Source organism: Poecile atricapillus, chromosome 2 (assembly GCF_030490865.1).
Source record: "Poecile atricapillus isolate bPoeAtr1 chromosome 2, bPoeAtr1.hap1, whole genome shotgun sequence".
In the NCBI taxonomy this organism is placed as follows: Eukaryota; Metazoa; Chordata; class Aves; order Passeriformes; family Paridae; genus Poecile; species Poecile atricapillus.
The window spans coordinates 16,753,019-16,775,012 of record NC_081250.1 but is presented as its reverse complement, the minus strand read 5'-3'; the positions used below and the strand labels follow the sequence as shown (position 1 = coordinate 16,775,012).

At 41.4% G+C, this 21,994-nt stretch overlaps 1 protein-coding gene across 1 annotated transcript in view; it reads left to right on the top strand.

The window, feature by feature from the left end:
* Positions 1-479: 479 nt before the first annotated feature.
* APBB1IP (amyloid beta precursor protein binding family B member 1 interacting protein) overlaps positions 480-21,994 on the top strand; it is a 65,597-nt gene continuing 44,082 nt past the window's right edge. The window contains exons 1-4 of the mRNA XM_058832960.1: positions 480-768; positions 17,414-17,485; positions 19,460-19,547; positions 21,423-21,715. Of these exons, the coding sequence (XP_058688943.1) occupies positions 17,414-17,485; positions 19,460-19,547; positions 21,423-21,715 (453 nt within the window). The 5' untranslated portion in view covers positions 480-768. The remainder of the gene's footprint in view (positions 769-17,413; positions 17,486-19,459; positions 19,548-21,422; positions 21,716-21,994) is intronic.

Sequence of the window (21,994 nt, the reverse complement as noted above, 5' to 3'; positions counted from 1 at the left end):
TCACTACGCTTCACTGTCAATGCTTTAGAAATAGGAAAAAAATATGCTAAAAGCATTGTTTTGGCAAAGTTATAGGTACTGAAAACAGGATATTAAATCAAGAGAGAGTTCTATTTGCACATGGCTTACAGTACTCAACGTGTCTCTAACTTGGAGACATCAAGGCTTCCAAGGCTGCATCGAATTTTCTGACACTTTTTTCGCTTCAAATGGAAACGTCTTGATTTTTTTTTTCCTCCATAACGTTTCAAGGAATTTAACCTTTTATAAAATCAGTCCTACTCCGCGAATAAAATCTAAGTACCCTTCAAGGCAACCTTTTCCAAAGGTACGAAATGACAAAAAAATGCCATGAAAGCATTCCGCTGCCTTGCAGGTTATAGATGATGTAGAGTCACTTAAGAGAGCGGGGAAAGAAACACAATTGTGTGTGAAAACCAGAGAGCGCCTGACAGCGCTGTCCAGCCGAGAGCGCCCGGCCCGGCTGGGGCGGCCCAGGAGCGGCCGCGGGAGGGGAGCGCAGGGGCCGGGCCGGGCCGGGCCGGGCCGGGCTGTTCGGTTCGGTCCGGTCCGGCCGGGGTTTGCCCGGGGGATGAGGGCAGGGCAGCGGCCGCCTCTGTCCGGCCCGGGGGCGGAGGGCGGCGCTGAGAGCACGGCGGGGCGGCCCCACTTCCCCCAGGCAGCGCTGGGCCCCGCCGAGCCGGGCCGGGCCCTCAGAGCCGCTCCGCGCCTCCTCGCAGCCTCCTGAGCCGCCGCCCGCCCGTCGAGGTAAAGCGGGAGGGAGGGATTAGCCGGACCCCCGAGGGCTCCCGGCGCCAGGCCGGCAGCCGGCGGGGCGGGCTGTGCGGGGTCCCGCTGGCCGCGGTGAGGTGCCCGGGCGGCCAAGGGCGCAGCTGGGCTGGGAGGTGCGGCGACCCCCGCCCTGGGCAGCGGCCGGGAGCCCTCAGAGGGAACAGCCCCGCACACCGCGCTCCCCCTCGGGACAGAGACCTGCCGGCGGCACGCAGCCTCGGGGGCTGACGGGGCACCGCGGGGTTTCGCGCTGTGGTGCTGGGTCCCAGGAATGGTTCTTCTCCTCGGCAGGGTTAGACTGGGGCAGACCTTCCCTGCGCCCAGTCCCTGGGGGAAGCGATAGGGGGTTGATCATTGCAAGGCAGGGGTGCCAAAGCTTCCCTGCAGCCTCACGAGGCCGGCGGGGACCCCGAGGGATATGCAGTGCCCTGCTTCAAGATCAGCGTTAGGAGAGTGAAGGCGGGAGGGAGAAAACTGCGGACCAAGCGGGCAGAGAATGCACCATGTGAATGCGCTATTCGATCTTCAACTAAGCGTGTAGAAGGTGGTGCGGCTGTGGCCAAACAGCCAGTAGAGACTTCTAAGGAACACAGTTTACATCTCTCTGCTGGTGGTGCCTTTGGCAACGTGCTTTAGGGAAAAACTCTCAGTGTCGCCTGACTCAGAGTGTCCATCCCGCTTGATACCCTCAGCTGAGTACCACGGAGAAGTAACTGAAAGGCAATCTCCACAAGCTTGGGGTGGTTTTTCAATCCCTCGTGCACCAAAAGAGAAGTTATTAAATCCATTCATTATCATACTGGGAAGAGGTATCCAGTAGTGTCTTTTAGGCAGTATACGATCCAGCCTGTCTTAACTGTCATCAAAATTTTGTTGCAGGAATACAGCCTACAAATAAAATAAGCAGGGTTCCACCAAGATCACCAAGCTAGCAGCTTAACTTTTTGAAGTCACTTCCTCCCCGAGATGACTCTGATTGTGTGAATAATTTGGCTCCAGTTTGTCTCTCCCTCTCAGAACTTTGGTTTGCAGAATTTTGGCAGTATTTTTTCCTCTTTGATTCTAGTTCCTCTTTATGAATTACATGACATGTGTGTTTTGTCATCTCTTCCAAACCTGCATCCATCTTATTTCACACGTGAAATTTGTTGATTTTACTGTTACTTGGTCACCCTACTGCTGCACAGCAGTGATGTAAATGTAGTCAGGGCTTGATGTAGTCTGTCTGTGTCATTAGGGCCAAATAGGTGAGTACCGCTGCTCTAGGGAGCTATACTAGTGACCTGTTCCACCTGTGCAGTCTCCTAATCATTTGTCTTCATTAAATCTACAGGGCTTTTTTTGGGTTTTTTTTTTGTTTGTTTTTGGTTGTTTTGTTTTTGTTTTTTTTTTTTTAATTTAGGTTAAAATTTGATGTCTGAAACAGAATGTTTAACTTTTTACTGAACCTCTTTGGTTGTTTTCCCCTGTTTCCTTTTCTAAGGAGACTATTACATTTAATTGTACTTAATGCTTTCTGCAAGCATTGCTTAAAAATGGAGATAATTTGGTTTGAAATATGGCTTACAAATGTCTTTGGAAAGTTGAATCAATGGAGCATTACCAATAACTGAGTGGTTCTTGTTTTATTCTCAGAAAATTCTGGTCCATCTGGGAACACATAACTGGAAAAACGTACTAACTCTGAAAGGAACATTTTATCATTCCCTGTGTCTTCTCTTTCATTTTTAAATACCTCCTGTAGGTATTACAGACTGTTCTATGAGGCAGACTATGTTGGGAGGCAAAATGATTGATGGTTCAATGTAATTATTTAATAAATTGTGTTTTAATTGTTCATGCTGGAACTTGTGGTTATCAGTGGGTAGTATCTTCAAGCAGGGTATGATGCTTTTGAAGCGCTGGTTTATTTTGTTATCAAGGGTATTTATTACAGCAAAGTTTGATTTTTTACAGATCAAAAGTCACTATAGCTGGATAGTGTCTAGTAGATCAGATGCCATAACCCATGTACCTGTAAATCAGGTGTAGCTTTGATCTTTTTTGTAATTTATAAAGAGACTTATGCATTTGGTAGGGTAACAATTTGCACAAAAGTGGCAACAGTATGAGCAGACAGGTCTGTTGGATGTAACAATTTAACTCCTGAGCCCCATGATTTCTTACAGGTTAAAAGATTTACCCAACCCACTAAGAATTTGCTTTTGCTGTGTTTTACCTTTCTGGTTAAAATAAATGTATTTAAGCAATAAGAGGAAGAAGAGGCAGAAAGGTTTCCTTCTCTTGCTCTTCCCTAAGTGGTGAAGGGAGAGCTAAGAGCTTGGGCAAGCTGTGGATGGAGGGATCACCTCTTGCATCCCTTTGGCCCTGCAAAAAGTGTGAGAAAACCACCAGTCTGCAGTGCTGCAGATGAGACAGGGGGTTGCCTTGTTCAAGAGAGGACCTGTCTTTCTTGCAGATTCATGAACATCTGACCATTGATAAGATGATCTGGGAACATGGATTTTCTTAAAAGCAGGCTTCAGTTCAGAGGTTGTTTTACAGGAATGTAACTGAATTTTGTTTTCCTGTATATTGTTAAGATATCAAGGCCCTTATCCTTTCCTGCTCTCTTTGCAAACTACATGGGTTTTCCTTTCTGACATACAATTTTTAATTTCTTTAGTTGTAGTATATCTTGATTGTTTTGGTGGACGTCGGTCTGACCTGTTCTGATGATGATTTCATGTGGTCAGGTGCTGATCAGGGTTGAAGCAAAAACAAGACCTTTTATTTGCCTGCAGCAATATAGAAGCTTTAGCTTATTTCCTTTGGAAGGTCTCTAGTGACAATGGTATCTTGTATCCATACAGACCTTCCAAAGCGCTTCTTGGGCTTTAGAGGCAGGACTTTCCTCATCCAGCTGCAGACATGAACATCTGAGTCACCCGAGGTTCTGAGTCAGCTTTACAGTCTCTTACACCAAGAGATAGATACTGCTAAACCTTGCTTTGGTGGCCATTTTAGACAGCAGCCATGAATCCTCCTCTGTAAAATTGTCTTCTTTTCCCTTCATTGTCTTAAAAAAGCTTGGGACAACCAGGTCAGATGCAGATATCATAGAAATGTTGCCATATGTATTTCCATTATTAGGAATGATCCATGGCTCTTGGAAAAACAGGCATTTGGGGCATTTCCTTATTGTCCAGCCTATTGATCCACAGCTATCCCAGGTACTACCAGTAGAGCTGCCAGTGTAGAAGATATATGTTATACTGTGAAAGAAAGAAACTGGGTGCTATGTTCTTCTCAAGTTTCCGTAGGAGACTTTTAAGCATTTACAGCAGCATATATGAGATCATGTTCCTCACACCCCTCAGTTTCCATTTGTAGTGCTGCTTCTGGGTTTTGAATGAAAAGGAAGCACAGATGACTTTGATCTGACTTAAAATTTTACTGTGGGAATTCACAAACTAGTTTGGTAATGATAGTTCAAAAAGTTTAGGCCTGTCATTAGTTTCAAAGACTTTCTTCCAGTTAAGTGACCTTTTAGATTTATGGCTGGCTGACTGCTCTCATATTTTTTTGCTTCCAGGAGCTATGCCAGCCTGCACACAGCTCTGTTTCTTCTTGTTGAACATTGATTCAGCATGCTATGAACTTAGGCTCAAATAAATAAGAGCTGCAGTCATTAGAAGTATTAGCAGTATTTTGGGGACTAGATATATTATAAATCCAAGAAGAACAACATTCAGTGTATATACAACATTCAGTGTATATACAAAACAGATTTTTCTCTACTGCTCCGTTTAGAAATGCTAACAAAATCACATCTGATAGAAGTTTTGCACTGGATACATCTCAGTACATTTCCATTTTTACTTTCACTTTGTATTTGCTTGTAATCTAAAGTAGTAGATGTAAAAGTGTGGCATGTGACATCGGTATCAAAGGATAAAACTCCCTGTGTCTGCTATCAGTGATGAGCAGACCCTGCATGGTTGATGTCTCTACCAACGGAAAGTTCTCAGTTGTCCTCAGACAATCCAACTGATTAAACAAACACTTTGGTGAAAATCTTGTCATTGTAGCTACACCTGTCAGGGAGAGTGGGGATGGAAGGGGAGCAAATCTGCCTTTAGCAGCATTGCTGGTCCATCAAGCATAGAGAGAATCACTAGGAGCCAAAATCAATGAGTATGTTGATACTTACTAGATGCTTTTGCTGAAAAAAATTAAAAATTACCTTCAGAGTCCCCAGTTTTAGGCAAAATGATGTGTCTGCCTCAAAGGCAACTCACCAGAAAAGTTAGGAAGCTCAGCAGAGAGGCTGTTTAAACTGTTGGCATCAAGTCCATGTTGGCAGCAGTGAAAAGATGCTCCTTGGTGGCCTTAGTTGATCCATTTTGGTATTCTCACTGCATCTTCAGGTAACCCAGACTGTAGACACATAATTACTTTACTTTTGCATCAGAGCAAGATTTTGATGTACTTTTGAAGATTTTTCTAGTATTTTCTAACTGTACTGGAAGGCCCTATTCCCTCACTTGCTATGGGGATTTCACTGAAACACAGAAATAAGAAGGATTATCAGCCCAAAATGTATTTTTGAAAGGTGATGTGGTTCTTCCGTCTGACTGCAAATTTACAAAACAAAACAAAAACCCAGTCAAATATACATTTCTGTTCTCTCTGCTTTTTGATGAAATAGTGTATTTGAAATATCCGCTGTACATGTTCCTTGGAGGACATAAATATCTGAGTCAACCTTGACCAAGCAAGAACACGTGCCAAAAACATGAACGCACAGAACATTCCCAAACACTTGCTGTGGTTACAGCTTAGGTTTGTACTTTGGTGACCATATCCTCATGACTGACAGGAAGGTGACAGACCTAATGTTTGAGAGAGCAAATATGAATGAGCCAGTAGTTTTAGATGGCAGTTCTAGGGAGGAATTCATAAACTTAATTGCAGTTCTGTCCCATGGGGTCCACGTTCTTACATGAAATTCAGCAGAGCCTTTCATATCTGTCACTAGATTAGCCTCTTTTGTCTCCTGGATGTCATGATGGAGTTGCTGTGACCAGATCAGGACTGTTCCATCCCTCCTTCGCTTCTAAAGGAAAAAAGAGAGGGAGGCAGTGATATTTCCTTCTCATGGAAAATCTTAGAGAAATGGAAGAATGGAAATGTCACGAGGTTCTTCTCCTTTTGGTGCATTTTCTTCTCACAGCTGTTACTTTGTGCAGTTCAGGGATCTCTGGATTGTGACAAAGCAAGCACTGCCATACCAGTACAGCATCCTGTCTGTGGTGACTCCAAGCTTCCACTTGCCTTACAGATCTTCATCTGAAACCTACTGCTTAAAGCTGCATGTAATTACTGCATTGTATAGACTGAAAGAAACAAATTTGCTAGGTGAAAAGTTAACAGTGGGCCTTGGAATTGTACCTGACACTTCAGTCAGTAGTAAAACTGAGATTTTTTTTTTAAATATTCATTCAATTTTTCTACTACTCACTATGTTACTGAGCACGGTAGTGTGGTGAAATATCTATAAATTCATATTAAAGCATTACTTTCTTTATTTGATTTTACTGTATGAACTGTGTACAAAACAAATGGATTCAATAACATTTTTACAGATTTATCCTTTTGTTTCACTTTTACTGTTATAGCATTTTATGTTAGTGTCTTTTCCTTTTTCAGTTTTCCTTTCCCATACCATGTGTGCCATCCCTTAAGCATTTCTGGTAGTAATGACATGTGATTATAAGAAAGAAGATGGTGATTTAGAGCTTTTGCCCGTGATAGGTCATAGGAATAAGTTATTTGTATGGGGAGACAGTTGTGTCATGGACCCTTGTAGCATATCTTGTGCTTATCTAGTGGCTCACTGTGGGAGGAAGTGAGTGTTAGAAAAGCTGAGCCATTGCCTATCCAAGGTGCAGTTCCTGCACTCAAATTTGGTACCGTAACTTTTCATACCTTTTTTCCTCTTCTTAAGTTTTTGCTATTATTTTCACTAATAATAAAAAAGTGTGTAAACACTTTTAACATCTTTTGATTCTATAGGGAATTGAGGAAAGGAAGGATTTTTTCCCTCATTTTACACCCCTGTATGCCTTCCTCTCTCATCTGTAGACTTCCTTGTCTACTGTTTATTACTTTTTAGACAATCTATTAATGTGGGATTAGTCTACTTCATGGACTGTGAACTAAACATCAAAATTGAATTATTGGACTTTGCTGGCAATTGTTTAAAGTATAAGACAGTCTCTTGTCATCTAAGTTCTGGACAGCAGTGTTGGGTAACAGGGAAAAAAAAACAGGAAGGAAAACATTGCACCAACAAGCTACAGATTATGGGAAGGAATGTGGAAACTATAAATTTTGGCTACTCAGGGTTACATTACTCTTTTGCTATTCTGCACTGCCATTGTGGCAGGGAATGGGAGGAACCTAAAACTGAGGTTCTGATACTGAGTTCTGATGACTTGAAGGTCTGTTTATATCTGAGTAGAGCTGAAGAAGACACATTATAAACCCAAAATGGATGAGCCTGGGTAAGCTGGTGGTTCATGAGCTCAGGGGACACACTTCCACCCAGCTTTCTGCCTTTTCCAGGAGAGGATATGTTGTCGGAATAGAAATACCGTTCCTGTGTGCCATTAATCTGGCACAGATAAGGGAATTGTTTCTTTTACCAGTCTGTGTGAAGACATAGGGCTGGACATATGTCTCCTCCTACCCTTTTATTCTGTGCAGTTTGTTCTGCCTGTATTGCTCATGAGGAGAAAGTCCCCAGAATGGACCATTCTGCAGTAAATAATTCTGTGGCAAAAGAAAAAGATGACCAAAACTGTAGCTGTATTTCTATAATTTCTTAGACCCACAAGCCAGACTGAAGCACATGGACTGATGTGAGTATACTGTAAGAAAATGAACAGCAGTGGCACTGTTTTGATTCCCATAGAAACAGTCCCCTCTGGGAGCTGACAGGAAGGTACAAAGTGCAGTTCTGGTACACAAAAATTGCTCCCAAGCTTTCTCCTCCTTGTATATGTGCTTTACACTGGGTTGGGTTTTTTTCCCCATCTTTCATAAGGTGCTTTTAACTCACAGCTCCCCAGCTGCTCAAGTATATTTGGAATACATTTTCTGGGGCCCAGGATCCAGACTGTGTGTGTGCCTGTGAGTTATTGTGGAGAGGATCTTAATGAGGAGTCTCATACCCAGCCTGTGTGCCATATCCCTCTACATGCCTTTACTGTAGCCATAGGTTAAATGTTCTTCCTATCCTCTTTCAGAACAAGAGCCCTTTGCTAACCCCCTCCTCTGGCCTTGGATAACTTCTCCTGACATGCTGTGAGTAAGCTGTTAGGTAGTCCCTCATTTCTTCCAGCTTCACTTAAATGAACCTCAGTGATCATTCAATAATCTTGCCAGCCTGCCTCACCCTCAGAGCAGGACCCACAGCTGCTTCTCCCAGACACACTCTTGGCAAGGGTGTTAAAGAAGAAAGTATGTGTTTGGGGCAGTGCATGGGGGGAGAGGAGAAGGCTGGGCATGGTGGTGGATCCATCACAGAGGTGATGGATGCTGAGGCAGCAGCATCTGGAGGATGGCCTCACACTCAACATCCTGCGGTGCTTTACAGAAACATCTTAAATGTCAGTCTTCTCTCCCCTGTCCCCACCCTGCTCAGCCCCTCTGTCACTCTCTCTGAAAATGAAGTACACAGATGTCACTGAAAAAGACGGTGGAGTTCCTGTAGTGTTTAAATTATTATTATCATCTTGGCAAAACAAGTAAAAAATACAACTGCTGTCATCATTTAAGTGAAACTGTGTAGTTTTCATGTCTGTGAAATATGGGAATTTTGGACTAATAAAGACTTTTTCCAAAATCAGTCCTCACTGCAGGTTTGTTCCTGTAAAACGTGACATAACTGTATTTCCAAAATGGCAAAAAAGTGAACAAGCTTTCAAGAGGTTTAATTGTATAAATGGCATAGTTAAAATTTATGTGAAACATGAGTAGGATCTGTGAGTTTGAGGTGCTTTTATCTAACAATGTTTGTGTTTACCTCTGGGTGGGTGATTCTGGAATTAGTAGAATATGAACTCTAGTAGTTAACATTAGAGTAGGATTCTCTCTTGATTGTATTTATCTGCCACTTTAATTTTAATCCAGAGCCAGATGTCACTCATTTTTGAACTAATAAGGATACTTTCCAGTTGTACAGTTTTCCTGAAGCTACTACTGTTTTAGTGTGTTCCTTTTATTCCCTCATGAATAGAGTTATTGCAGGTCACACCATCCCTGAGATAAATATGTAGTGTAACTTCAGCTGCAGATAAGCCTACAGTTATTGGCACACCAAATTTCCCAGAAGAATAGTGAATATTAGTAAAAAGCTGCTTTCAGAGTTATCAGTGTGTGAAAACTTTTTATTGGAAAATACTGTGCTTATCAATGTTAAGTAAGTACAGTGCTGGAAGCAGTCTAATTGCTTTTGATCCTTTATTTTTAAAATATGAGCTAGTGTTAAAACAGAGAGTTACAGAGCCATATCATGTAAGTAAGAAGGAGGAAAGTCAAAATGCTAATTGCCAAATCTGATTGTGATTTTGAAACCTTGGGGTCAGCTATCATTTCAATTGTATCACTCCAAAACTTCAATTTCCATTCTTAGTATCTGCTGGAATTAGTAACTAATTGGATTATGTTCCTCTGGACTGAAGTCTGCAGAGACAGAAGTTCTCTTGTACTTTACTTCAGAAACATAGGCCTATATGTCTCTTAAGGATTTTTTACTTGATGTGATGAAATAGCTGGTTAAAGAACTCCCATCCTGCCTCATTTAGATATATGAGAGACGTGTGTAGAATGAGTTTTTTCTTGACATCTAACTGTGAAATCACTGTGAGGAACACAGATCTGTTTTAGACCTGCAGACCATCTGGCCAGAGTTATCCCCAGCTGTGGCTAGTATCATGTACTTCAGAAGGAGGCAAGAAATCTCGTGCTGGAAGGTATGGCGTAACCTGCCTATCATGAAAGCTTTACTCTGGTTCCAAATTGGTGAAGCCTTTATTTTAGGTCTTAAAACATGAGGTTCATCATCTTTGCCTGAAGCTTTCTGCAATACTAGCACTTCTAGCTACAACTGCACGTAGAGAAAAACAACTCCTCAGCTTGCTTACTCACCAGTTTTGATGATGAGTTTCACAGTTACACTGTGCATGTTTCCCTGTAACAGTTACTTAGGCTTTCATTTACTATCCCACTGGTTTTGTGTTGTAAGTCAGGATGAAATAGTGCCTCAGTAACTTTCCTCTAGGTTTTGGCGCATTTTTTAAATTACACTAGTTTCACACCTGTTTTCTGTGACAATCAGAAACCCTCTTTCCAGCTTTTCACTTTATGGTGGGACTCTGTCACTTTCATCATGCTTCCCTAGTTTTCTTCCTTTTTCTGTGTTTGCTATGGGATGATCTACTTTGCATAGTCTGTAGTACACAAGGGTAAATCTTTGACTCGAGCAATTTATTCACCAGGCTACTGCTGCGTCTCTCTAAAATATTAAAGATTTCTTCATTCCACTCCGGAAAGCATTTAAGCATTAAGCAATAGCAGGAAGTTGCAGTGCTGTTAGCAGTCATCTGGGTAGTCAAAGTGTTCATTGTCCTGGTACTCTGACACTTTCACACTGTAGTGCAGAGACTAGGACCTGAAGGTGTGCTTTTGATGTTTCTGTGTGACTTGTCAAAGTATAGTTCATGTATTTTTATCTCTGCTATTTATGTATGTAGCAGTTTAAGAACAGTAACAATACTTTGAATGTAATGAATGTATCTGTAACTGTTCACTAGATCACTAAGTGGGCTGGTTCCCAATACTGTTTGTATCAGAATCTACTGTAAAACTTTATTTTCTGACATCATGCTGTTCCTCATTCCTTTTTTGTTGTGGCCCTTTGGTTGGTTTAACTGCATCAACTCTACCGAGACTGAGTTGCAGAGATGGTAATGTTGGTGTTTCCTGTTCAGTGTTTCACAAGGGCTTTGAGCTTGTTTTCTAACTTCTCCAGTGCAGAAGCCTTTTTACCACGTGGCTTAGACCACTCTTCCTGTGAACAGGGACTAGCTTTGGGTATTTCTCAGAACTATCAGATACTAAAGTACTAACTGTTAAAATTCTGTTTGGTATCATACCATATCTGAGGGTTTTTGACCACTGTATGGTCACTTCTTCAGATTTCATTATATATTTAAGTAATAGGTTGTTCTTGGTATGGTTTCTTCTTTTTTTTCTTTTTTTTTTTTTTTAAGCTGGCTGAATTTTTTTTTTCTTAAGCAGTATACATTTTGTACCACTGTTCTACTCCTCATTTGCTAGTTTCCTGCTGAATGTTAAAGATTCTATCAAACAATTCAATTTCCTATCTAAATTGGGAGGGTAAAATAATTAAAACAATTAATAGATCCAGTGTTTCTGGAGGACTTCTGGTAAATGGTGGGATGAATTAATGAGTCGACCTTATGTATTACATAAACCTCTGAGGGCTTAATATATATACACTAAAAGTGAGACTCATTGGTGGTTAGAATAGGAAGTTGAAGAGAAATGTCACAGTCTCTTAGATATACAGTATGAGAAAAGTAGGAGTCTTAAATAAAATATTTTTTTTTAAAAAAAGAGGTTTTTATGAGAGCTTAATGAAGATTTGAGAATGTGAAAATGGGGGAAATAAAAAACAAGGAGTATTTAACTGTGCTGCTTCAAAAAGTGGTCTATAAGGCATCAGTTTGAAAATCAATCACTTTAAAAATGTTACATTTCCCATATATGGCTTCCCACAAGGCCCTTCTTAGCTTGTTTATTTGTGACACTGCAATTTCCTCGTATTATTTTATTTTTTTATTTTTTTTATAATTGTTGTTTTAATTGTTTTGTTTTTTTTTCTCTGCTTAAAAACTCATACATAGTCTGGGAAACTTATTGTTGAAGTACAGTTCTGTTTGGTTTGGGATTTTTTCTGTTGGGTTTATTGTAGTCAGTAGTGATTTTTTAGAGTTCCTAGTATTTGCACAGCATAAAGAAAAACCTGACAGAAAGTTGCAGTAGAGTAGGACTGAGTATGAACCTCAATATTCTTCTGGGCACTTTGGTAAATATTTTCCTGTTTTTCGTTAATAAGAGCTCATACACCTACACATTTCACCTTGAATTTCTGTTTTGAATAAGTTCAAGGCTATTTATAAAATTCAGAAAAATTTGCTGATCCAGAAGGCAGCAACATCCAACAGGATAATTTCCAAATCTGCAAGTTTTTTTCATCTGTTTGTTTCCATTGTGGCAATCAAATAAAAGAAATGGATGTAAGTGGCAAGAAGTCAAAGAAGAGTGAATGGACAGTCTTTTGCAATTCCATATTATGGGGACTCATATTGCTATCTTAAGTTTTTCTAGCTCTTGTCAAGATCTTTGGTGGATATCTAGAGTTTTTATACCAATTTAAGAGATCATTCAGTGTGTTTTAACATAAAAAATTCCAGCATATTTGCTGATTATGATAATAATATTGTCTTCCTAAACCAAATCAAGAAAAATTCAAGAGAAAATAAAATACCAGTAGAAGCAGTGGCTTGGTGACAACATGACTTTATCTTTCTGTTATTGTTGTTAATTACTGAGAAGACAGTCCTTAGGTTTGATTTTTTCCTTTTTAGACAGTTCTTACTACTCCTTGTGAAAATAAGTTGCAACTGGTTGAAACTCGAGTAATTTTTTTGCCATTTTTATATTTCTATTCTGTAAAAATATAGTAAAGGCAGATTTCAGTTTGTCAAAAGAACTTGTATGAAGATCTTTTCCTGAAAGTTGATATAGCTAGGTTTTTCTAAAAGTCTACCAAAAACATACAAATAACTGGAACTGATAAGATTTCCTTAGAAGATATTTTGATCTCCTGAACAGAAAACAGGAAAACATAAAATTATTCCGTATTATTTAAACACTGATGAGATACTTGTCAGTGTGAGCTGCTGCTCCATTTTTTGTCACATAACAAATGTATCTTCACTCTGCCTGATCAAGTAAGTGCCATTTTATCTAGCCTTTCTGTGAAAATTGATTCTCCAAGTGCCAGGTGTGTAGGAAGCTACACAGCTGTTGATCCAAATAAATGAATTAAGATTCAGTAATCATATGCCACCCAGCATACAGCTGAGTCTACAGAAACAGAATGTTGTGTACAAGGCTCTGTATGAGAAGCATGATACAGACAGGGAGAGTGAGCCATCGGGTGTGGGTTTGTCAGCTGGAAAGGAAGCAGATAAGATGATTTTAACTCTCCACTCACTCAGTCCTGTGTGATGTCTGTTCCCTGTTCCTTGGGCAGAGCTGTGCAATCTCCACTGCTGGGCTACAGTTGTCCTCAGCTCTGTCAGCCACATCCTATTAAAATGTCTTTAAGAGTATCCAGTTCCCAAATCTGTAAGTCTTTCATTTCTGGGATCTGAGAGAAACAGATACTGACTTAAGCGTTCGGTGGCCTTTATAATTTATCCATGGAACAGTTACATGACTCAAGATGCTCTATTGAAGGAAAAGCATTAAGACTGAAGAATGGGAAACTTGCTGGTTTTCTTTTCTTATCAGTCTTTATAGTCATTAGAGTTATTCCTGTCCTCAGTTGATTGCTTTCTTGCATCAGCCTGGTCCTCATCTTGTAAGGTGCTCTGGTTGGTTGCCTTTGGTTGTCTACCAGGTGCTTACCATGGTGCTCTATCACTTTCCCTCCTCAGCAGAAGAGGGAGAGAAATTACAGTGGAAAGTTAATGGATTGAGGTAAGGACAGGGAGATCACTTGCCAGCTACTGTTGAGCAAAACAGGCTCAACATAGGGAAATTAAATTAATATATTGGCAGTTAATAAGATGGTAGGATAATGCAAAATAAGAAGAAAACAAAAAAGGTCTTTACCCCACCTGTTGCAGCGGCCTCAGGGAGACAAAGAGTTACATTGTCCCACCCCAAACCCCTTGTGAAGGGCGGCCCAGGAGTTCTGATTGGGTTTGAGTCCCTGGGGGGTTCTCCCTTGGTGTGTTTCTAATGGTCCCTGATCCTGAACTCCACCCTCAAGGGTGTAAACCCTCGGTTCTGTCCCTCAAAAACCCCTGCTGTGCCTCTGTTCGGGGCTCTCTGTTCTGGACCTGAGTTTGTTCTCATGCTGAATAAATGGTTTCATGAACGGGAGCCCGTCTCGTTGGTGTTTCATGCTGGTCCCCAGAACCCTGCTGTTTCCCTGGACGAGATCCTGAGGTTGCTGACTGCAACAAATGGTGAGAGAATGCGTGGCATCCAGCGAAGCACCAGGAGAACAGCAGGACCCGGCTCCATGGACACCTCGTAAGTCCCCGGCTGATGGCTTGAGAGCCGGCGAGACCCCCGCCTTGGAAAGGAGGACTCGAGAGTACCTGGCAGGGAGACTGGGTTGAGAGTGCCTCGGGCATGGGGGAAGAAAAGGGATTACGGAGGTGTGGGAGCCGAGACCAGACGCTGGGACAAGCACCTAACATCACCCAACGAGACGTATTATGGACGATATCAACATTATGGACGATTCTATTAACATTATGGACGATTATGGACGATATCAACATTATGGACGATTATATCAACATTATGGACGATTATGGACGGTATGGCTCTTCCGGTGGACTGTTTCTGTCTTCTGTGAAGTTCCTTTTTTTTTTTTGGTGTATACCTCCCTGTACCTTCCCCTTTCCTCTGTTCCTAAGGGCAGGACAAAGGGTGAAAAAAGCCAAGGTGGCTCGGGGTTGCTGCCGTCTGCCCACTGTTCCGTGTCCTCCTTCACCCCCTGTCTTTCCATATTCCCGTTCCCTGGCCGGGAAAGTTCGTCCCGGACCCCCCCCCATCCCAAGATGGCGCCGGCCACGCGGTCTGGGATCCCTTGTTTCCCGCCTTGCTCCTTCTTTTCCGGTCCCAAACCTTCCCTTCCCGAACCTCCCAGTAACTCCTGCTTGGCCCCATCCCTTTGTTCGGTGCTCCACCCCTGGGGGCTGTGCCTTCTCCATCGTGAGCAACACCTCCTCTGGGGAAATCGAAACTGTAACCGAGCTCCGAAAGCCAGTGTTAGCCCGAGATCATCTGAAGAGGCGGCGCCCACATGGGAGCCGGAGCCGAAGCTGGAGATCGAAGAATTCTGCCCCTCGTGAGAGGAGATCTAAGAGCTGCGCCCTTCCAAAGAGAGAATCCTGAAGTGGAAGAGACTGAACTAAAAAACATTATGTTTGCATTAAGTACCATCACCGTTTAATTTGCCCGGCGTGGTCCGAGATTTAAGTGTTTGTTTGTAATTTTGTTTTTTTTTTTTTCTGTTTGCCTAATGTGTTTTGTGATTGAGTTTTTGGTGTCCCACAAAGCAAAGTGGGTGCTCTGTGGAGGAGGTGAGATTTTAAGGTGTATGGTTAGAAACATTTTAAGCTCCTAATTAAAAATTTGAAAAAAAAAAAATAAAAAAAAAAATAAAAAAGGAGCAGATGTTGCAGCGGCCTCAGGGAGACAAAGAGTTACATTGTCCCACCCCAAACCCCTTGTGAAGGGCGGCCCAGGAGTTCTGATTGGGTTTGAGTCCCTGGGGGGTTCTCCCTTGGTGTGTTTCTAATGGTCCCTGATCCTGAACTCCACCCTCAAGGGTGTAAACCCTCGGTTCTGTCCCTCAAAAACCCCTGCTGTGCCTCTGTTCGGGGCTCTCTGTTCTGGACCTGAGTTTGTTCTCATGCTGAATAAATGGTTTCATGAACGGGAGCCCGTCTCGTTGGTGTTTCATGCTGGTCCCCAGAATCCTGCTGTTTCCCTGGACGAGATCCTGAGGTTGCAGGCTGCAACACCCACCCTTCCCTTCTTCCCAGTTTCAGCTTCACTTCTAACTCTTCTACCTCTTCCCACTCAAGTGGCACAGGGGGATGGGGAGTGGGTTTGCAGTCAGTTCATAATACTGTCTCTGCTGCTTCTTCCTCTTTACACTGCTCTAGCATGGGGACCCTCCCAAGGGAGACAGCCCTACATGAACTTTTTCAGTAAGGGACCTTTCCCCAAGCTGTAGTTCTTCAACAACTGTTCCAGCCTCGATCCTTCTCACAGGCAGAGTCTTAGAGTACCAGCTTGCTCTGGTCTGGGTCCTTCCTGGGGTCACAGGTCCTACCAGAAAACCTGCACTGTGTGGGCTCCTCTCCACAAGCTGCAGTTCCCACCAGGAGCCTGCTCTAGTGTGGCACACCGTGGCCCTCATCTTCATTCAGGGCATGTCCACCTGCTGTGGCTGGAGGTCTTCCACAGGCTGCAGTACGGATATCTGCTCTGCCATGGTCCTTCATGGGCTGCAGGGGTATCTCTGCTCTGGCATCTGGAACATCTCTCCCTCCTTCAATACTGACCTTGGAGTTTGCAGGGTTATATCACTTATGTTTTCCTACTCCTCTTTTGCAGCTGCTGTGCATAATTTTTTACCCTTTCTTAGTGTGTTGTCACAGAGGTGCCACCAGCACTGCCAGTTGGTCTCAGCTTTGGCCAGCACCAAGTCCGTCTTGGAGTCAGCTTGAACTCCTGTCTCTCTCTGGGAAGAGCTTCCTTCTCACAGGAGTCACCTTTGCAGCCACGCTGCCCTCCCCGCCAAACCTTGTCACAAAATCCAATACAGGTGCACAGAAACCCAGAGAACTGATAGGACTACTTGCATGTTTAATGTTTGGCCCAAGTTTGAACCCTGGTTTTATGTGTTCAGTGCCACAGTTCTAAATCCTTTGCAGGCTTGAGCCTTTTAATAAAAGAAAGTTTCTAGTTCTTGTCTCTGGTAGCATTCCGTGGCAGACACCCTTTTACACTGCTAGTTTCCCTGCAAAGGAACAGATTTATGAGGGAGAGGACATGAGAGAGAAGCTGTGTCTTCCCCATTGCTCAGCACTGCTGGTGTGTGATCCTGTCCTCACACTGCCCTCTTGCAACAAGTGCTGCCATAGACTGTCATGCAGCATGTACCCATTTTCCTTGTCTCAGTGCACTTCCTCAGATCTCTTATGGTTAGGTAAGACTTGAGTTTTCTCAGTGCAGTAGAAGTTGAAAGAAAAATGGAGAAACACTGAGCCAAAAAGTTGGTCATGTAACTAACCATAACCTGGTTTTGTACTAGTTAACACCCAACAACTTCTGTAATATTAGTTATCTAAGCCAAAGAAAGAAGGCTTTCAAGATGAAACATTCAGGAATTTCTCAACATCAAATTTTGTTTCCCTCTCTATATCTCACAGGCTACATTATTTTTTATGTTTAAGATACAACCATGTTTATTAGCTGATGACTTAATATGAAGTGGAAATGATGAGGTCATCAGAACTTCTGATGAGCATAGACTGAAGTGTATATTTTAGCATATACAGGATAAGCGTTCTGAACTGTTAGTAGTTACTTCTAAGGTATAGATTCAGATTTTTTGCAAGTCATGAGCAGTTGTTTTAAAGTTATTTGCAAACACAATATGAAAGAGCATTTGGTTTCAACCATTCCTGGCTTTGAAATTAACTTCTTGTTTGTGGTATTTTTCTTTCAGATGGAGCAAACCTGTGATGATATCGATGAAATGTTCAGCAATTTACTTGGGGAGATGGACATGCTGACTCAGGTAAATACTTTTGTGTTTCCATCAAGATTAGAAAAATAACTATTATGTGTTAGAGAAAAGAGGGAACTTCTCTATATTTTTCATGCACTTCCACTCTGAATAAATACATTATTGTGGTAAACCTTTAGCTAAATTTCTCTGCTTGACAGTTAAATCAAGAATAAGGTAATACCAGTACAGGGTAGGTTATTAAAAAGACCTAACTGCTTGTGAAAGACATTTTCTGAAAAAAACCCAGCCCAGCAATGTAAATTCCTCTGGACTGAGTCCAAAGAAATTAAAGGATTCTGTGAAAACAGGAAGAGTTTGAGTCTGAATTTTCAGGTATGAATGCTTAGCATACATGGGTAAATAGGATGTAGCCTGAGTGTCAAATATGAACTTTGGAAATGAAAGCAACATTTTGAATGTATATTTAAAGGATTCTTTAGCTATGGCTAAATATTAAGCTGCAGTGAGGGTGGCATTCAGGAATTCATGGAGGTATTATTCCCAATGCAGAATACACTCCTGAGAGTGTAAAACAGCATGAGCATTTTTCTAAAGCTCTAATCATGAAATACTTCCTGCAAAAGCTGATGAAAGGAAATTTTTATTTCTAGAAAAAATCTACAAAGGAAATAAATTTGTTTTACTTTAATAAATGCATGACTGAAAGCACTTAAGTTGTCATGTTGGGTGTGTGAGTTTGGTTACAGCCTCTGTTTTGAGGGTGTCTTTCTTCTTGGTGAATCCCAGTGCTTGACAAATTATATACCAATAATTCTGAGGCACAGAATAGAAATTGTGTTTAAACTGAGTGAAAGCCAAGATTTCATGTGGTGTTGTCACTACCTTGTCCCTTGGTAGCCTTTCTGCTCTTTAGGGCTGTTTGTAAATGTGCATATTTATTTTATGTATTTATATACATGGAGGGATTTATGGTAATCTCATTTCATTATTATGCCTTCAAAAGAAAAAAAGACTGCTTGTGATAAATTTTACCTTCTCAGACTGGACACAGCAGTGTTACAAGGGCATGTGGTACAAAGAATGTAAGAGAGTCTCTTGTCTCTGTGTGTGCTCCCTGGTGCAGTACTGGGTGGGATGGAGTGTTCCTGAGATTGAGACAGGCTTCTCCTCTCTGAAGTTCTGGCATCACCTCTTACATCAGCACTGAGAAGAGAGGGAGAAGGAGGCAGGGGTATCTGAAAGTATGAAGACTTTCAGTTAACTGAACTGAATCTGTTAATTCCCTCAGACTCTTAACTGTCCAAACAAGACTGGAGATAGTTTTTCACACTTTTTCACTAGTCTTTCTATTTCTAAAGTAAGTGTAAATTATAGAAGCTCACAGAGATACCTCTACATGGCATAACAGGGCTGAAAAAGAAATGCAAATTCAGAATTAGCCTTTTCTGCCGCAAACTAGGAATTCTCTATTTCACAGATTTGCAGTTTACTTTGCAACAGCATGGGGCTTTGTTTGTTGTATTTGGGTTTGGATTTTTTTCAAACAAGAGGAGAAAGCAACAGCTAGATTTCATTTATATTGATAAATAAAGCACTCTGGAAAGAAAATGGCACTGTGGCTCAAATGTGTACACAGCTAAACTCTTTCCACATCCCACTTCAAAAAACCCAAGAAAGCTAAAAAACAGTCTGGCTTTGCCTGCTGTCTCCATAAGAAACAGTCCAGTTCTCTCCTGTTCCCCAAACCAAGCCCAGGTGTTGCCTGAAAGGAGTTGCTGCCTTCAACATTGTATTGAGAAGCATGCAAAACCCTTGCCATGATTGTGAGACAGTGCTTGAACCCTTGTCCTGGCCCTAGTAAGTTTACCAGTCCAACATAATCTGAGAAACCAGTGTGTGTCATTCTCTTATTGAAGAAGAATTTAATTCATTAGATAAGTTCAGGTAATTTATTTTCAAATGTTAATGTATGTAATAGTAATTATATCATCTGATACCCATTTTTTTCTTCTACCTTAACAGAGTTTAGGAGTGGAGACTGTACCACCTCCATGCCCCAAGGTGTCCAACAATGACTTTAGCTTTACAGTTGGTTTTAAAGATTTAAATGGTAAGTAGCCAAATGGACTCTATCATGCCTTTTATGCTTGCTTAAAATACTTCACAGCAACAAATGAGAAGAAAATCTTTACATACCCTTGACCAAAAACCCCAAACCAAACAAAATAACCCTGTTTTGTTGGAGGAGAAGGTATATTTTTGTGTCTTGATTTGGGAAACTTCAAAGGGAACAATTTTTTGGGACATTACTCAGTTTCAATAAAAGTCAGGCTTTTAAAAATGTCTGAGTGTAGAGGAAAACAAAAATGAGGAGTCTTCCAAATAACTTACTAAAATGTAGCCTTTTTAATGTAAAAATTTAACTTGGTGGAAGACAAAGTTCCTCAATGTGATGTCAGAGTTGCATAAGCATTTCTTTCCAGTGGAAGTACCAGCTTCAGCTGCTTCCACTTTTCAGTGCTTATTCTCATGTAGGTTTGCACTGTTACTTTTGCATGTACAGCTGCTTGCTGAGGCTGTATGGCAAGCCAAATGAGAGGGTATATCTGAGTTTGAAGAACTCCTCTTTCGATTTTGTTTGTGATTAGGGTTTTTTGCTTTGGTTTGGTTTTGATGTTTAGTTTGGGACTTTTTTGTTTGGTTTTGGTTTTGGGTTTTGTTTGTTTTTTGTTGTTGTTTGGTTTATTGTTGGTTTTTTTGAGTGAGGGCTGGTTGTTTACAGTAATCTGAGTTGGTGTTAACCTCTGGCTTTGTCCCAGGATCAGTTCCCTCTTGGACTTTCCTAAAGACTCTATCTGTAAAGTGGGTAGAGCTATGTTAATAGAGAGGATCATAAGCCAACTTCCCCACTGTAAAGAAAATTGTATTAAATACTATATTAACAGGGAGAGCAGAGTTAACTGCGGTGGCCTAGTGACATGTTCACACTTAGTCTCATGAATGACTTTTCTTTATTGGACTATATTGGCATTTTTGAGTATCTAATTCAGTGCTCTTTATCCCTCTCAAAATCTCACTTAAAAGTTTTCCCAGTGGGTAATTTATTTATTTCTTAACTGGACTCTTTAGAGAGATTTAAACCATTGACTGTTCAATCTTAAAGAACCTTTCTCTTCTAGAAAGCTAAAACATCCTACAGGGTTTTGCTTCACAGTATGTCTTTACACCATTGCTAGTTAAAACAACCACAAATTACATGTGAAGTTCTGGTATAGAATTTTATCTTATACTCTATCAGAGTAAAATAAAACAGAAAGAAAAAATTAAATTGTTTCTATCTGGTTTATAAGATGCTTTTGAAAGAGACTTTCTTGTTTGTTCCTTGCTTAAAGGGTCCTCAAAAACATGTGTGGTGTATCATCCATGTGGTGTGTCACAGATCACACATTACTGATGTGCTACAGATGATACCATGCAGTTTATTGTGTCTCAATATTCTTTGATTCTGCTTAATTTTCATTTTACTGGTGTATCATAGTAATATATGGAGATATTCTTGATCTAGGCCTCAGTTACGTGGTTTGTTGTATGCTGTTCCAGAACTTGCTAAGCATTTATGTATGCGCTTACAGCCTAATGGGAGCTCATGGAATTTCTTACACTCATATCACGAAGCGGGTACCCAGTAACCTGGCAGGATCAGGGGCATATTTTGTAACATCATAAGGGCCTGAGACTGTATCACTGGAACTGAAGCTTCCTGTCCTGTTTAGTTTGTATTCTAGAGTTCCTTGTACTCTGAACTTCAGTACAACCAGATTAATGGCTATTCCAAAAGCATGTTTGTTTCTTGGACCCATGTAAAATGTTGTTTCCTTTCCCATAACCCCGTAACCATGCCTTCTGTAATTTAATCTCTGCTGAACTGGAAACAGTGCTTTGCATTGCATTCAGTCTCTGACACATTTTGTGGTTTTCTTTACAGAATCGCTAAATGCCCTAGAGGACAGAGACCTGGATGCTTTAATGGCTGATCTTGTAGCAGACCTTAATGATGTTGAACAGAAAACTTTACAAACCCAGAAAACAACTTCTTGCAACCAGCAAAGTACAGTCACTCAGCCTTCAACAGGTTTGAATAGTGACATTTATTCTAAAGTAAGTCCCTATGTTACCATTACTGGACAGTTTGAGGATGATTTGCCCCCTCCGCCTCCAGATCCTGAACCAGAACTTCCACCACCACCGCCACCACCTCCTCCTGAGCCACTTACTCAGGTGAGTCTGGGTGGAACCTTATTCTAAGCATTCACTAGTTTTTGTCATTTTGTAAGGGATATTTGATACTGGAACACCAGTGGATCTCCCAGGCAGATACATCTTGGGAAGGTTGTGCAATGCTGAAACGTGCCTGAACTCTGGAGTGAAATTTCTGCTGTTGTGGTCTCAACAGTTTCTGCCTATTCCTTGAACTATTACCCATTCTTTCATCTTTCTAATCATCATTTTGATAGCCCAGTATAGGCATAATCATTGCAAATGGTTTATTGTAACAGA